The sequence below is a fragment of the Anomaloglossus baeobatrachus genome, chromosome 5 (assembly GCF_048569485.1).
Source record: "Anomaloglossus baeobatrachus isolate aAnoBae1 chromosome 5, aAnoBae1.hap1, whole genome shotgun sequence".
Classification (NCBI taxonomy): domain Eukaryota; kingdom Metazoa; phylum Chordata; class Amphibia; order Anura; family Aromobatidae; genus Anomaloglossus; species Anomaloglossus baeobatrachus.
The window spans coordinates 173,385,309-173,402,892 of record NC_134357.1 but is presented as its reverse complement, the minus strand read 5'-3'; the positions used below and the strand labels follow the sequence as shown (position 1 = coordinate 173,402,892).

General features: G+C 44.2%; 1 protein-coding gene across 2 annotated transcripts in view; it reads left to right on the top strand.

The window, feature by feature from the left end:
- NRG3 (neuregulin 3) overlaps positions 1 to 17,584 on the top strand; it is a 1,464,760-nt gene that overhangs the window by 1,267,862 nt on the left and 179,314 nt on the right. For both annotated transcript variants that reach the window (XM_075349019.1, XM_075349018.1), the window contains exon 5: positions 3,409 to 3,511. In XM_075349019.1, coding sequence (XP_075205134.1) covers positions 3,409 to 3,511 — 103 coding nt within the window. The remainder of the gene's footprint in view (positions 1 to 3,408; positions 3,512 to 17,584) is intronic.

The following is a 17,584-nucleotide window of genomic DNA, read 5'->3' as shown; positions in this document are numbered from 1 at the left end:
TGATTTGGACTCTAAATGTTCAAGACTTTAAACAGTTTCTCAGAATGTTCGAAAAAATGCGCCTTAATACAAATCTTTGCATTTTGCTATAAACAAATTCAGCAACATGGTGGCCAACTGTTCAGTAACATTTTTATGAACTCTAGGGGCTGCCAAAAGGTTAAAAAAATGTATAGTAATAATGTTCACCTTACCACTTCTCATCTCTCATGTCACCTCCGCAGCCTCTGCCTCTCTTCTCACCTTCTCCTGTCGTGGGAATTATCTGTGACCTGCTTCAGTCTATGCTGAGGCTTCTGGCACCAAATAGGCCTCTAATGGAATTGCATGCCATGCTACCCTAACACAAGTCACAACATTAGAACGTGCATCACTCAAGGCCTAGTTATCTCCTAGGATACATATGTTGTAATGACACAATGTACACCAAAACAGCATAGTGCAAAATAATCTAAGAAACCAAATTGGTGCCAGAAGCCTCTGAAGAGAGTAAAGCAGGAGCAAGAGCATACACATGGTGAAGAGAGGCAAAAAAAAGAAGGCCCAGAGGACCAAATGATGGGCTGTAAAGGGGGCAGGACAAGTGATCAGTGAGGTCACTATTTTTTTAATATAATTTATGTTAATCATGCTTTAATCTACAACCCTCACATGATCTCTGTGCATACTGTAGGTGCCAGAATATTTGAATTTCTATATAAAATCAGATATTTCTGAAGCATACTGTCATGGCTGAAACTATTTTATTTGACATGTTATGGTGGATGAAATGTTGTGGATGACATTAATTGGGGGAACTGTGTAGTTGTATGAGTTCTACTGTAATCTAGTTCAGAAAAAAATCAAAGCTAAGCTAGTTATGTCTAGTGCAGGCTTGAAGGTGCTGCATGATTAGTATTCTTCATCAGTGTTCTTTGAATCCCTGTTTCATGCATTGTTCCCTCAGGCATTGCACTAGATCTAACATAATGTGCCAGGTAAACTCAGAGAGACATACATTGATCTGTCAGCTGGAAGTTTCAACTCTGGGACCTTCTTATGGTATTTAAGGAAAATTGAGTCCTCTGTTCCCCTTTATGGCACTCCAGAGAGAAAATCTTGTGAGATGCTTGGCTATTTTTTGCACTAAGGGGCTCACTCATGCGAGCACTATCTGATGTTTTTTCGCATAGCGCTAGGACAAATTTTATACTATGTAGCAGTGTTGACCAGTGATTTATTTTTTTCAAGCCAATTCAGCGTGAGAAAAAAATGCAGTAGGATGCGATTGGCCACATATTTTGGACGGCGTGCACCCATTCAAGTCTATTGGTGTGTGTAGAACATTGGACTTAAGTTCTCCATCTTGCCCTGACTGATATTCAAATTCTTGCATGCAAGAAAATTGGAGCACAGAGTAATGACACTCGGCTCATGCTCACTGCAAAGTTTGAGCAGAGTGTCTTTAGCATAATGCATCCAATTCTCTCGCATGAGAGAATATATGGCCAAGAGGGACATAGGATTGGTGCCATATGAATGGCTGTATCGGGGCTCGAAAGGTAAGCGGGCCCATTTCAACTTCCAAAGCAGGTAAAATTGTGCATTTTGATGAGCTATTGGACTACAAAGTTGTATGTATTCTTCTTGCAAAGGGGCCCTTTCATATCTGTGTCTGCCAGTGTATACCACCATATGACCAAGCCTAAAGGGGGCTTTACACGGTAGCGATATCGCTAGCAATTTCTAGCGATAGCGAGCGTGTAAGTGGCCGCCCCCGTCGCGCATGCGATTGTTTGTGATTGCTGCCGTAGCGAACATTATCGCTACGCAGCATCACACATACTTACCTGGTCGGCGGCGTCGCTGTGACTGCCGAACAATCTCTCCTTCAAGGGGGAGGGACGTTCGGCATCACAGCGACATCACCGCAACATCACTAAGCGGCAGGCCAATCAAAGCAGAGGGGCGGAGATGAGCAGGATGTAACATCCCGCCCATCTCCTTCCTTCCTCATTGGGGCCGGCGGCAGGTAAGGAGACGTTCCTCGCTCATGCGGTGTCACACATAGCGATGTGTGCTGCCGCATGAGCGATGAACCACAACGCTAAACAACCCTTACCGATTTTTGACTTTGGGACGACCTCTCCATGGTGAACGATTTTCACGATTTTTGAGGTCGCCTAAGGTCACTGGTAAGTATTACACGCTGCGATATCGTTAATGACGCCGGATGTGCATCACTAACAACTTGACCCCGGCGACCAAACATTAACGATATCGTAGCGTGTAAAGCCCCCTTTAGGCCTCTTTCACATGTCTGTGAAAACCACATACGTTTTGCACGAACGTGTAAAAGTTGTGTATAGCCCTCCGTGTGTTGTAAATTTCAAATTTGAATCATGATTTTGATTCACGAATGTTCTCCGTTTGCTATCCGTGATAAGATATGGAGAAAAGTAGCAGAAACAGCAGCGCTGGAGAAGGTGAGTGTAGAAATTAATTTTATTTCACAGAAGCGTGGTTTTCTCCGGTACATGTCACAATGATGTCACAAGGAACACATGTCATCGTGTTACACCCATGCTGCCGGAGAAAAAGGGACATGTCAACGTGTGGAGCACGCGGACACAAGTATGCTCCACACGAACACACCGTCCATGTGAAAACACGCATGTGTTTGCAGGCTCATTGAGTTTAATGGGTCTACGGTTGCCCGTATCTCCGGTACGTGTGAAAATGGACCTCACACATACCGGAGACACAGATGTGTGAAGGGGGCCTAAGAGGAAGTCCAAAAAGTGTCAATTTGGCATAGAAGTTTAAGGAAAAAAGTTTTAGAGTGGCTATTAGAGGTGGAAGAAAGCAGTTCTGAGAAAAAGTTGTGCGTCTGTGGTATAGATATATTATGAGCATTATCAGTTTTTCATGAAACCCTGTTTTTCCAAATGATTTTGTACATTAGACAGAATGAATCTGTTTCCAAATCCTCAGACTAAGGGTCACGTACAGAATGTGTACATCGATTAATGTCATAAGTGATGTTGACTGATGTATCATTTCTTCGTATTGTTCCTCTTCTTAATGTGTTACATTTGAATATACAGTAGACCAAATCGGCTTTTTATCTTTGCACATTATGGAATGACTCATAGTTATTGTTCATTCTTGTAGTGTTCTTATGCAATACCAAAATGATTTGAATACAAAGAATGCAATTGCACATATATTCTAAACGGCAAACAAAGGAAGCTTTTAAAAAGTCAAGACTGCACCTTGGCAAGTCATAGATATGGAAATGAGTGACTATAACGGCATTTTTTCTTCAGATTGTAACTTGTTCATGGTATTCCAGAAAGTAAAACCGCTTTGATGTGCTTTTTGTTAAACAATTCACCTTTTTGAAAATGAATGTGCTTTTGCTTGCAGAGAGTGAAGAGGTATACCAACAGCAAATCCTGTCAATCTCCTGCATCGTCTTCGGCATTGTATCCGTGGGTTTGATTTGTGCCGCATTCTACTGCAGAACAAAGTAAGATGTATTACTTGGCTTGGATCTATAGTGCATTGATAGCTCCCGAACACGATTTGCCTGTCTACTGAACAGCTGTATTCACAACAAACAATTAGAGAGGAGCTGCAACATGGGGCAATACCGTGCACAAATATATAGCAAATATGAGATAATGCATGCTGGCTTAAAAATACAGCATTATTTTTAAACACATAATTGCTCTTCTACAGCATGTGACAAGTGGAAGAACCCTTTACCAGACATTTATCTATAGATATCAATGAAATTAGCCACGTTTCAATAAAATATTATAAATAACACTTAACAAATGGGACCTGTTCATCATAACAAATTCTCATCTCATTGTAGCTCCATCCCCTGATGAAGCCAGATATGGTGAAACATGTTGGGGAGGCTAGGAGTTCATAGGTTTTAATGGTTGAATTATGGTGAGACAATCAAATGATTAATATAGGAGATTCAGGTCTGTGGACTTTTAGTCCTTAAGAGACAGTATGAATAATGCCTCCCCAATGCTGTGATTTTAATGTGAATTGTTAGGCACATTAATCTGAGTTTGGAAATAAATGTTAGGTTTTAGGTTTTGAGTTAGGCTACCTCTCGTTGCATTTGAAAAATTGTGTTTAATGTAATGTAACTCTAGGCTAACCAGGTAGTAGTGGAGGAAAGTGTTTTTTTCTGGGCACATGGGGCAATGAGGGTCTTTTTATTGTCAGTCCTGCATCTAGGGTATAGATCTGTGGATTGGGCTCAAGAGCTGAGCTCCTTACTCAGCAGTTGATGACTGTGTTGTATAGCTAGCATCTGATTCTAACAGCAGAAAATGCGCTTTATTTTATTTAGCCATTTAAATACTATTCACATTCACTGACAGTAGAAATAAAATGATGTGGTTGCTGGTTACCTTTCCTGAACAACCCAAAAATGCTGATGCCCCAGACAGGTTTATTCACCCCATGCAGTGATCACTTTCCTATCTCTATCTTTCCTTCAGCACAACCCTGACCAATGTGTAAGGCAGCAGGAACACTAGTCCAGTTCTAGGATAAAGACACAAAGGGGAAAAGACAGACAAGTGTAAAGAAAGTGCAATCAAATAAAGCAGACCAGACTACAGGCAGGAGTAAAGGAAAAGGATTAATGAGGCAAACAAAAAAGGAAATAATGGATGGGAAGTCACTAAACAAATTTCAAAGCAGTATTCTCCACATACTGCTCCTTATATGACTTCCTTGTCCCCAGCTCACACCTCTCGACCAATACCAAGTTATAGCAAGCTATCACTGGCAATTACCTAAGCTGAGAGCTGTGTAGTTATGGTAGAGGGGAGTGGAAAAATCAGAACAGTTCAGAACCCAGGACAGAAAGCAATAGGCTATGCTTACACAGGACATCTTTCCTGACCGAAACCAGACCAACACCTGATCTTGTGGAAGGATGTCTCCTGGGAGTCATCTGTGGTTTTGGTGTAGTTTTGTTGCGGTTTTTGTGGCATTTTTTGTCCTATTTTTACATAGTTTTTTTGGGATGTCAAGACCAGCAGGGGTTCAAAATTACCTGGATGCTGGGTCGGGCCAGGATGGATCTGGATCCGGCACATGGGTAGTTAAAAAAAAAAGTAGAAAGAAAAAGGAATAAGTAAAGCAAGCGCGCTATACTTACCTGTTTCTAGTAGATGCTAGAGTGTACGGGATTCTTCCAGGTATGACATCATTCAACAGGCTCCTATCACATGGGGGGAAGGGGGGCAAAGTATGATTGTAGTGGAAGGGAGAAAACCTAACCAAGCCATTCACACCCACTAACCCAGCTGGTAATGCCCACTAACTTGGACTCAGCCCATACATTCTAGGCTCAACTGTACCTGTTCCTGCGGCTCCTCCTACTTCCAGTGCCGCTCATTAACCTTATGCATATTCACTGATTCCCCCCTCTGGAGTCTGTGGGTCTATTGTATGGTAAAAAAATAAATAAAAAATGATGTAGGGTCCCCCATATTATGATTCCCAGCACAGATAAAGTGCACAGCTAAAGACTGCAGCCCCCAGCTGTGTGCTTATCTTGGCTGGGTATCAAAACAAAAGGGACCCCATGCTGTTTTTTATTTATTTAAATAAATGAATTTAAAAAAAGAACGGCATGCGGTCCACCTCAATATTTTGTTATTCAGCCAAGATAAAGCCCACAGCTGAGGGCTGGTATTCTCAGGTTGGAGAGACCCAGCCTAAAAATATCAATCTGCAGCTGTCCAAGATTGTCGCATCCATTAGATGCGACAATCCCAGCACTTTACCCGGCTCTTCCCGAATTGCCATGGTGCAGTAGCAATGAGGGTAATATCAGGGGTTAATCACAGCTCATAGCTGCAACTAAGCCCTAGATTGTTAATGATAGGTATCTATAAGACATCCCCCATCACCAATATGTAATGCGAAAAGAAGTAAACACAAACACTGAAAAAATCCTTTATTTGACATAAAATACAAAAAAGCCACCTCTTTCCCCATTTAATTAACCCCATAATCACACCCCTGTAGGTCCGATGTAATCCACACGAGGTCCCAAGACGATTCATCTCTGCTATATCTTAAGATCACAGTGAGCGGCCATAGAACAAGACTGCCTGCTGTGAGCTCCAGAGAATGAATGAGCCGCACGATCAGAGGTTACTTCACTCAGGTGATTTTTGGTCACAGATGGCGATACCTGTAACCGTAAATAACCTGAGTGAGGTAACCGCTGAATGCGTGGCTCATTCATTCACTCTACACTAGATGCACAGACCGGCTCCGTGATTGGTTGCAGTCAAATGCTGGGGGTGCATCTGACTGCAACCAATCACAGATGAAAGCAATGAATATGTAATGAGCGGGGAAGTGGAGGAGCAGCGGGAGTGTAAAGCCGCGTCAGTGATTCGGTAAATATACCGCTTCTGCTCCAATCCCCCTATCCGCACCACCATTTTTAAGTGCCGGACAGATACCCTGGATCAATTCCGGTCCGGAACTGATTTTTTATTAACCACCAATCCAGTGTATCTGCGAGCCCACCTGTCACTAGGTTTAATTCTTCAGCACAATTAGCAACTGTTTGCAGATCACTGCTGCAAATAACTGTTTTTTGTGGGTCAGGTAGAAGATCACTCAAGAAAACCACACTAATATAAATAAATTATCATTTCTGCTAAAATGTACATTATGTGTACAGTATATCTTGTAAAGCTAATGTTTGTCATATGCACAAATAAAGCAGACAACTGTTTAAAGATTTCCTAAATTAGAATTTAAAATGTATTTTTCTGAATATACTCAGTTTATTAAAGGTGTATAGTACTTTCAAAAAGTTTATCCCATTAAATTTGAAATAGAAATTAATTACATTATTTTATGAGCCCAATAGTCCTTTACGTTATATTATAAACCACAATTAATACTAAAGAGCAATAGAATTTGTAAAATTATAGGATTTTAAGCCTTCTAGAACCAAGAGTCCCCTGAGAAAGAAAAGGCAGCACTAGTATGCTTTATTAGGCAACTATAAAGCATTTCCAGTTTCCGTTATACTTTACACCATTTCCATTATTTCCTAATTGATCAAGAGAAGTATGAAAATTAATAATGGAGTTGTTAACTATTTTCCTTGAGGGATCGATTTGCCAAGGTCTTAATCTCAGCTTGCCGATTTTTTTTATGACATCTGAAATCCAATTTCCGCATATGCTAAATATGTAAATGAAATAGATACTAATAGATCAAAGGGTTTGAAATTTGTCTGTCTCAACAAATTGTGCTTCAATTTTAGATAAATAATCTACAACATGCATAGGACAGATATGTCACACATAATACACATAATGGATTTTTTCATGTTTGAACGTGGCTACTTTTTGCTGGACCAAATCTCATTACTGGATTGCTGGAGTGGCTCTGACAGGTCGACTCTTATCAACGTTTTTCATGAGGCTGAATTATGTAAACTATGTGTGGTGAGCCAGCTCCTTTCTAAATAATCTATCATAGAATGGCACAAAGCGTACTTGTTACTTGTGGTACCTAGAACAGCACAGTATTTGGAAATTATGATGCCACTTTACTAAAGCCTCAGCATTACACTTGTTTGTTCCTTTCCAACTTGGCTTAAAATATGGAATACAGAGAAAGCTATTTTCCCTCAGTGAATATCATATTTAGGTACAACCTAACAGGTGCCAGACTGTTTTTTTCTGGTAGAAAAAAAAAATATTTGAAAAATAAAAATAAAAATGTGTACTTTAAAAATTTAAAAAAAAAATTACTATTAAATAACTCCCTTCCTCTAGTGGGAAAAAAATATTTAGGATTCTAAAAAAGATACATGGAAACATTCTACACTCTTAAGGCCGCTTTACACGCTATGATTTATCTGACGATCTCAGTAGCGATGTGACAGGCCCAGATCGTAGTTACGATTTGCCGAGATCGCACATAGGCCATTTATTAGCGGTCACACCTAACGATCTGAAAAACAACGCAACATCGTTCAGCGATATATTGTTTCCCCAAGGCGGTCGTTTGGATGTTGTTCGTCGTTGGCAGGGTGTCAAACATACCAATATGTCTGCTGCGACCCAAACGACGAACAATATTTTGAAAATGAACAACGTGTTAGTGATCAACGATTTTCAACCTATTTGCGATCGTTTGGAGTCTCACGTAGTTGTCACACGCACTCGTTAATGATGCCGGATGTGCGTCATGGAAATCATGACCCCGCCGACATATCGTCAGATAAATCGTAGCGTGTAACGCCGCCTTTAGGCTATGATCCCACAATGAGCTTTTTGGAGTTTACAGCATTTTTTGCACTTATTAAGTACATTTGGTTACTAGCTTTTTTTTACATGCATTTTTTTATTGTATTTTCCCTTTTTTGTCGATTGTTGCTCTGTCATATTTTAAATAAAGCTGCTTTGTTTTTGATGCTTCCTGGTATTTGTTTTTGACAAAACTTTACGGATACATATATTTGCAGGTTGCATGCGCCTTTGATGTTTTTCTGCAGCTGAAATGCACTAAAAATGCATGTGTGGTTTTTTACAAGTGGATTTTTCCGCATCTCATGCAAGTCTATGGGGAAAATCTCTAAATAAAACTCAGTATTCCTGCAGGAGAAATTGACATACTGCAGATTTGAAAGATGCATCGCAGATTCGTTTATGTTAAGAACAAAAAGCACAGTGGGCTCCTAGGAGATTTAAGTAAATCCCATCTAATTTGCTGGAAATGTAAGATGCTGCAAAAAGATTACAGTGTCAAAAAAAAGTTCACTAAAAACTTATCAAGGACACACCCTAAGGCCCCCTTGACACATTTGAGTTAAAGATGCATGTGTCTATTTTGGCCATCCGTACAGCCATCCCTGTGTCTGTGTGTGTCATCTGTGTGACATCTGTGCGTCATCCATATGTCACTGTGACATGTCCGTGTGAAAACTGTGTGACATCCATGTGACAAGTAGAGATGAGCGAACCGGTCGCGGTTCGGCTCGAGGTCGGTTCGCCGAACGGAGCTCCCGTTCGAGTTCGGTTCGTCGAACGTTCGACGAACCGAACTCGAACTGCATAGGAAACAATGGCAGGCAATCACAAACACATAAAAACACCTAGAAAACACCCTCAAAGGTGTCCAAAAGGTGATAAACAACTCACAACACAACACAAACACATGGGAAAGTGACAAGGACATATACTCATGCGAAAACAAAAGAGCTGGACAAGGAAAAAGAGGAGGAGACACAGATATATGAGTATATGCAAGGAAACATCGATGCCATTACTGTGCAACTGGAGCCCTGCTCATTTTAGGCTTCCAATCTGGATAAATTGCCTGAGCTCGGCACGTACGCCTTGGGGATCTTGTCGTGTCCTGCAGCCAGCGTTCTCTCGGAACCTGTCTTCAGTGCTGCTGGGGGTCTGCTGGCAGATAAGCACACGTGTCTGTCCACTGACAATGTGGACATGGCTCTCAGAGGATTTTTCTTCCCCTGGGTCAGCCAGGGGACGGGAAAGGCACGCGTATTTTTGAGAGTGCTTCATGCAAAGCATCTTTTTCTTTTTCAAAAGGGGGGGTCAACTGATGCCAGTCAAGTGGGGTGTGTGTGGCCCAGTTAGTGGAAACGAGGGAGACTGTGGTTGGAGTCCCCTCGCTGTGTTTCTAAAAGAACCAAGATGAACAAGTCATGGCTCTCAGAGGACTTTTCTTCCCCTGGGTCAGCCAGGGGACGGGAAAGGCACGCGTATTTTTGAGAGTGCTTCATGTAAAGCATCTTTTTCATCTTGAAAATTGGGTCAACTGATGCCAGTCAAGTGGGGTGTGTGTGGCCCAGTTAGTGGAAACGAGGGAGACTTTGGTTGGAGTCCCCTCGCTGTGTTTTACATGCTTTTAGAAGGGCATGACATGGCTTGGAGGTTGACTTTCAGCATCTGCAAACTGTTGGCTACCAAAATGCTGCCTTTCCAACCTTTTTAACCGAGGATTTTCGAGACCTTATGCCCATCGCAGTGCCCCAAGAGCCGATGCCCAGGCGCCACTCCTTCTCCAACAAAGGCGTGCACGCGCTACACCAGCATGTCGCACTAAACATCACTGATTCCTTGAGAAACTCTGTGTGACAGGGTGCATTTCACCACAGATAATTGGCCCAGTAAGCATGGACAGGGGCGTTACATGTCGCTGACTGGGCAATGGGTTACTGTCGGGAGAGATGGAGAAGGGTCTGCTGTACAAGTCTTGCCGTCCCCACGAGTTGTGTCAATCCTTCCTCTGTATGTAGAAGTTAATACACTGCTTCTGCCTCTTCAACCTCGTGTGGGTCCTCCACCTTGGCCCAAACCCTGTGTGGTCAGGCCACCCTTCCTAGTAACTGCGCACAGGGAATACCACACACCTCCTTGCTATGCTGGCAGCAGAGCTCAATGCCATCAGGCGGTCAAAGGTTTACTTTGAAATGTATGGGAAATGTGAGTCACACCGCTGAGAAGTTGTGGACGGTTAGCTCTGGAGACCGAGTTTCATCAATGCTTGTCTCCACTCAACCAGCAGCCAGGGAAGGCCGGGTGCGACAATGATGCAAACATGGGTGCGGCCCTTCGCTGTGACAATGTGACACACGTGCCTTGTGTGGCTCACGTGTTGAACCTGGTTGTCCAGCAATTTTTAAAGCACTATCCTGGCCCACATGGCCTTCTGCAAAGAGCACAGTGTAACGCCTTCCTTGATCCACACACTCAGATGGGCTGTAAATGATAGGCTAGAGGGAAGCCACTCACCAAGCAGGACCCCTAGAACCCTGAAACCCTTTAACCCCTATACAGGGATTAGGAATTACACAGGGCCCAAGGTGATCAATACCTGTGGAAGGCTGCAGTTCCAGAGAATAGTAGTCAGGCAGGGTCAAAACATTAATTGAGGAACAGGAACAGAATGGGACGGCCAGGACTTAATCAGAAAACAAGCAGAGGTGAAATGCGGATCGGCCAACAAGGTACATAAACAGCAAGCAGGAAAAGTAGTCAGGTAACAAGCACAAAAAATCATAAAACTGAACTGGGGGTAAAAGTAACAGGGGTTCAAAGCTATGTCTGGCAGTGGTCTGCAGACAGGATGGGCATAAAAAAGGGTGTGGTGTCTTCCCATTGGTTGTAGCTGAATGATGGTACTTCATCTGTGAGATACCCACCAGCTACATTCAGCCAGAGATTCTGCATCTGTCAAGGTAATGCAGCCCAGTGGGTGAGCATAACCTGCGTCCACCTGCGCCGCTGGCATCGACTCCTCTCCCATCATCAGCACTATGCATGAAAGGAACACGCTGTCACCTGGCGACCGGAGTACAAATTGACGGAGTGGACTCCGTTGGTGACTTAACAGCCGTGTGCGGCAATGATGCAAACCTGGCTGCGGGCCATCGTCAGGGCAATGTGACAACCCGTGCCTTGTATGGCTCACATGTTGAACCTAATTCTCCAGCAATTTTTAAACACCATCCCGGCCTACATGGCCTTGTGCAGTGGGCATGCTCGCTATGTGCTAACTTCCATCGTGCGCACACAGCAGCTCAACAACTTTCGTCGCTACAGAAGTCTTTAGGTCTGGTGGTTAAACGCCTGAAATGCGATGTGCCGACATGCAGGAATTTGAATCTGCACATGTTGCAGCGTTTGTGGCAGCACCGCCGAACCCTGCTGCAATACGTTATGACATATAGCCTGGGATAACTTGATCCAGAGGTGGTGCAGATCACGCTGCTGGAGTGGTGTCAGATCAAGGACCTATGCACCCTTCTACACAGTTTACAAATGTCGACGAAGATGTTTAGCACTGGCGATGCCATTCTCAGCATGACAATTCTGGTCATCTACATGATGGAGCACACTGTAATTATTATTCGGAGTCAGGTGTTGGGACAAGAGGAAGGGGAGGAAGTACAGGAGGAGTCATATGCGGAAGGGATAACAAGATCTACGAGGTCCAGATGGTCAGTGGCACCTAGGCGGCAGTCATGGTGAGGGAGAGGGATTAACAAGGGCGCATAGTATCAGCAAAAAGTGTTGAGGAAGGTGCAGGAGCCCATGAAGAAATGGAGGATGAACTGGCGATGGGCATGGAAGACTCAGCAGATGAGTGAGAGCTTGCTCACATTTCGGTTGTGCGAGGTTGTGGGGAGAGGGCAGAGGAAGGAGGCACGATTCTCACCCTTCTGGCACCAACACACCAAGGACTTGGTCCTCCTGGATGCACAAGACACATGAGCGCCTTCTTGCTGCACTACCTACAACATGACCCTCGGATTGTACGAATTCGAAGTAATGCTAACTACTGGGTTGCCACACTGTTAGATCCCCGGTACAAGACAAAATTTGGCGAAATAATTCCTGCCATAGAAATGGACGCACGTATACAGGAGTATCTGCAGAAGGTGGTACGCAATCTTAGATCTGCTTTTCCACTAAACACCAGTGCTGCACAGAGTGAATCTCAACGCATTGTCATGGATAGGAGGAAATGGTCTTTTACTTGTCCACATCTGAGGGACCGAGGGCTGGCTGCTGTGCTGAGATGGCATTGAGTACGGTGTCCCTGCAGAGTTGCACTTTTGGTCATATACCAAAATGAGTTGAAAAAGGACAGATGCTGGTGGAAAGGGGAACAGGTGTGTTGGAAAGGGGAAAAAAGTTTTGGTCCGTGGATTTGGTGGTTAAGCAACAGTAACATTTGCTGAAGAAACACCATCTGTTACAGTGGGACTGGCAGATTTGGATAAGGTGGTATATACTATGTTACCGCTATATACCGAAAATTATTAAGAAAAGAAAGAGAAAGGTATATATCCCCATCAGCAGTCAGTGTCCACCGTGCTCCCAGATGGAAAAGGAGAGGTTGGCAACTGGAAGGTTTGGTGGAGGATACAGAGCTGTGTGGCTATGAAACTAATAGTAGCCTGAACTGAGTTAGACGCCATTCGGATCTGGAGACTGGGAGCCCTGTTAGCATCACAGGGTCCACATGCTTACCCAGCCCAGGAACTCCCTGTTAACAACACAGGGGCCATTGAGTACGCTGACCGTGTGCGTAGGGGCCACACCTGTGGACAGCAGGCGCATCAGCAGCAGCAGGCCTGTTAATGCCACTGGGCTGCACAAGCAGGACTGGTAGGACAGGAGCTGGTCTTAACCGTTCTGCATTACCAACTGTGGTGGTGGCCTGCATCGACACCCTATCCCTGCCTACCTCTGGCCTAAAGCCGCAATGGGTTCAACACATGGAGGTGTGCTCTTTCGGAGCATAATAGAAGACTGCATACCTCCTTGTTGGCTACAGCCCCTTTTATAACCTGGGTCCGCCCCAAACCAGGGTGAACCACAATGCACCTCCTGGAGACAAAAGCAGAGTGACACGTCATGAGTGGCATAACTAGCGTCCTATTTGGAACCGCAACTTCAATGATGACCTCATGGCTGCCATGACCCAAACACCTCACCAGTCATCGTCTGACCATCAATAATGCGGTGACAAGTCATAGGGGCGGGCCTCTGCATGCCATTTGGGAGTGGCCTGGTCACATCGTCATGACACCTGATGCCCTGTGGTCAATATGGGACCCCCACATCAGGGGCAGGGCCAAAGAGTTCATTACCGGACCTAGTCTCTGATGCAGTAAGTGCCTGAGAATGCTCAGTAGCATGAAATACAGTCTCTGAAAAAAGACTATCAGCTTTAGTGTCTAGGCACAAAACAGGACTTAGACCTGGCATGGAATGCAAGTACCTGTGCAAAGAGGCTTTTCGCACTAAGTGTGGGAGCATGCGCTGTATCCCGAAATGAAGACTTAGCCTCAGCAATGGCACAGTCAGGCAGAGCATACTCACTAGGCGAAACACTGTAGTTAGGCTGCGGCTGGGGTAAATCGGCACACACATGCGCACTAGCTGCCTCTCCACACTTAGACGTGGAGGAGAAAGTAGCCAGCTGGACAACCCAAGGCACAGCCCTAAATGGCAGCTGACGCCTGGGCACAAATGAAACTGCAGCAGGCTTCAGGTCACAGGTTTTGTAACAACAAATACCATCCAAAAGAACAGGTGTACTTCTTCCCATGGATAATCTGATATGATCCTTTTTTTCACAGACACAACCATCGCTAACAAATGTAGATGAGGCCAAAACAGCAGCTGCTTCAATGGATCTCAAGTGCTCCATAAAGTGGCCTCTCCTCCACCCCAATTTCAAGATCCCAAATACTCCATTCCTCTGTGGTGTCAATCCAATCGCACTTGCTTCCTAACAGCTCTCAAGTTTCCACCAGCCCTGCTGAGTATGGGGTAACAGAGATGGTTGAGTTTGCATAGCTGTTTAGTCGCACTATAGCCTGGGAATCAGAGGTCTGCTCCAAAGCTGCAATGAGTACAGACAAGGAAGTTATTATTATTTTTATTATTATTGATTTATAGAGCACCATTGATTCCATGGTGCTGTACATGAGAAGGGGGTTACATACAGAATACATATACAAGTAACTATAGACAGACTGGTACAGAGGGAAGAGGGCTCTGCCCTTGCGGGATTACATTCTAAAGGATTTTTGGGAGGAGACAGTAGGAGTGGTTTAGGTTGAGCGTCAAGTACGTATGGTGGTGGTGTCATTGAAGGTTATAGTCATTTCTGAACAGATGAGTTTTCAGATTCAGTTTGAAGCTTGCGGGTGTAGCAGATAATCTGACGTGTTGAGGTAGCGAGTTCCATGAGACAGGGGAAATGATCTGCGCAGATGGCCAGAAGCTTTGTGAGTGGGATCCAGGCCCCGATGAAGAAGGTGCTGAGCCTAATCTACACCCTCATTTCCAAAAAGTAAATCCTCCTGGTGGAGACAATGGGGAACATGATGAGGAGCACAGATACCTGATTGGAATGACAACTTTACTATTCGGTCAGGGCAGGAAGAGGTTGTCTCGGAGGACTCAGGACGAGGGGAATGAAAACACACAGGGTTATTGATGAGGTTGGAGACCACACTTACTGTCAAACCAAAGTCAGCCAGTCGATGAGGTTAGCAGAGGAGGTGGAGGAGGATGCTACTGACGACGAGGTTACGTTGCGTCTTCCTGGCCAGAGACAAAGTACTGGAAGCACGTCAACAACTGAATCCTGGACCACAACTTTGACTCTGAGCAGAAGTCGTGTTGGCTATGCAGGTCGCATGGGCTGTAAGCCTTGCCTAGCCTGTGAATTTTTGGACATCGCAAAGGATCACCCAAGTCATGGAATCTGTAAGATTTGTCAACAATCTGTAAGTAGAAGACAAAAACTCACACCTTTGAGTAGTTCCTCCATGAAGTGTCACATGGATATGAATTGATAACGTGAAGGTGTATTGCTCAGCTTTAGCCACTGTCAATGCAACATGCTAATTCGCCATTGCATGCATTGTTGCAGACTACACACAAGGGGCTGCTGTTATTTTGGATCTGCCTTTGTTTGGTCACTATAGCAATATCAAATTGCTCTTCGGGTGTGGACTTTGAGATGCTGTCTATGAACAGAAGGAAAACCTAAAGGTGTGTGTTACAGCAAGGAGCCTCCGCGGAAACACTTCGTTCAATTGTGAGGGGAGTCATGTTGTACTTTGATGATGAGCCCCGCAATGCCAGTGAGCAGCATCCTGTGCCACAGACCAACATTCTTACAGTGCTGTCGATACTGTTTACTGTGAGAGGAGCGTAAAGTCTGTATTTCTGGCAACTGGACATCAGAGTACCCGGGTACGGTAGGCTGTGCCCAGACAATAATGCGGGCACGCAAAACTTTGTTTAATTAGCAAAACACATATCTGTTCTGGGTAGGCCGACTATTTATAGACAATAAGACTTGCTGCCTCTGCACTGTCAAATTGTCATGTACAGTTTAAATCATAGAGGGACAGCAACACATGTTTGCATTGACTGTTGCTTTTCAAGATTTCCATGACTGTGTTGCAGAGCTGTGTGGTTTGCATTCACACTGTTATCATCTGCGTTATCTGTGAGGCTTCAGCTAACAAGGGTATTCAGGGGGGGTAATGTGTTTTGTCTATGTTTAGGTAGGTAACTTGGAAGCTCTTGTGATACGCCACTGGTAAGTCGTGTTCGCACACACACACACACACACACATGCACAAACACACAATTACTGCTACACAGAGGGATTAGCAGGTAGTAAGCAACAGAATAGATTGTTCAATTATTTAAATTGTATGCATGGTTATTATTGTTTGTTTTGGTAAAGTTAAACAATCATTTATCAACCCAACTGCCTAGAGTCCTTTTCCTGTTGCCTGGTTTTGCTGCATACTGGGGAGCCCACCCTGTACACGACTTAAAATGAAGCATAAGTCGCAATGTGAATTTCACTGTGCTACAATGCGGCCTAGCGTGCCTGTGCAACCACCGCCTGCCCCATCAAGTGCATCTGCGTGCTCTTCATCCTCTATGACTGTGGGGACAGCAGTCACACATGGTTTTTCACACTGAACTTCCACTCCTTTACCCGCAACAGGGAGTGTGATTGGCAGGTCATCACTTGTTTTGGAAGTGGAAACAGAAGGTATTGTTGAACTGTCAGACATCGAGAGAACCATCATTGGATGCAGGCTACATTATATCCACGCCTGCACCTTCCTCACAGATTGGCTGGACTACCTGCAGTTAATAATTGCATTCCAGAAATGGAAAGGAGTGTAGAAAGCACATGTGTTGTACCTTGCTTGGCAGCAAAGGAACACTAACTTAGTATTGCAGACAATTTTAGGATGGCAGAAAAAGAGTCAGCATTTGGGCAAATTAAATAGCGTGGCAAAAGTGGACAGATGGGTACAGGGGCCGTGTTCTGTGGGTACCAGGACAGTAAAAGAAGCCTCACTTTCTATCCCTCCTAATGATCAAATGCAGCAAGGAATTCCCTGAGTTTGCTATAAAATTAGCATAGCTAAATGTGCATGAGGGTAGAATGCAGAGGTGCTTGAGATTGCTTGGCACAAGTGGCACAATAAAGGAGTCCAACAGCCAGTTCTATGATGCCACTAAATGGCAGTATTTTTTGCTATCATTATAGCTTATTAAAAACAGAGCAGGAGGGTGTCCTGCACAGGTGCTGCACATAGATTTGCACCAGTGGGGCACTAATGGAGTACAACAGCCACTTCTTGTATGCCACTAAGTTTACTCAATTTTTGGTATTATAATGTCTTAGTAACAATGAGTTTGAGTGTGCAATGCAGGCAGACGCGCTGCAAATATCTTTGCACTTGTGGGACGATACAGAAGTCCAACAGCCACGTTTAGGATGCCACTAGGTTCACTGAGTGTTTGCTAGTATAATGGCTTAGTAACAATGAGTTTTAGTGTGCAATGCAGGCAGACGTGCTGCAAATATCTTTGCACTTGTGGGACGATGCAGAAGTCCAACAGCCACGTTTAGGATGCCACTAGGTTCACTGAGTGTTTGCTAGTATAATGGCTTAGTAACAATGAGTTTGAGTGTGCAATGCAGGCAGACGTGC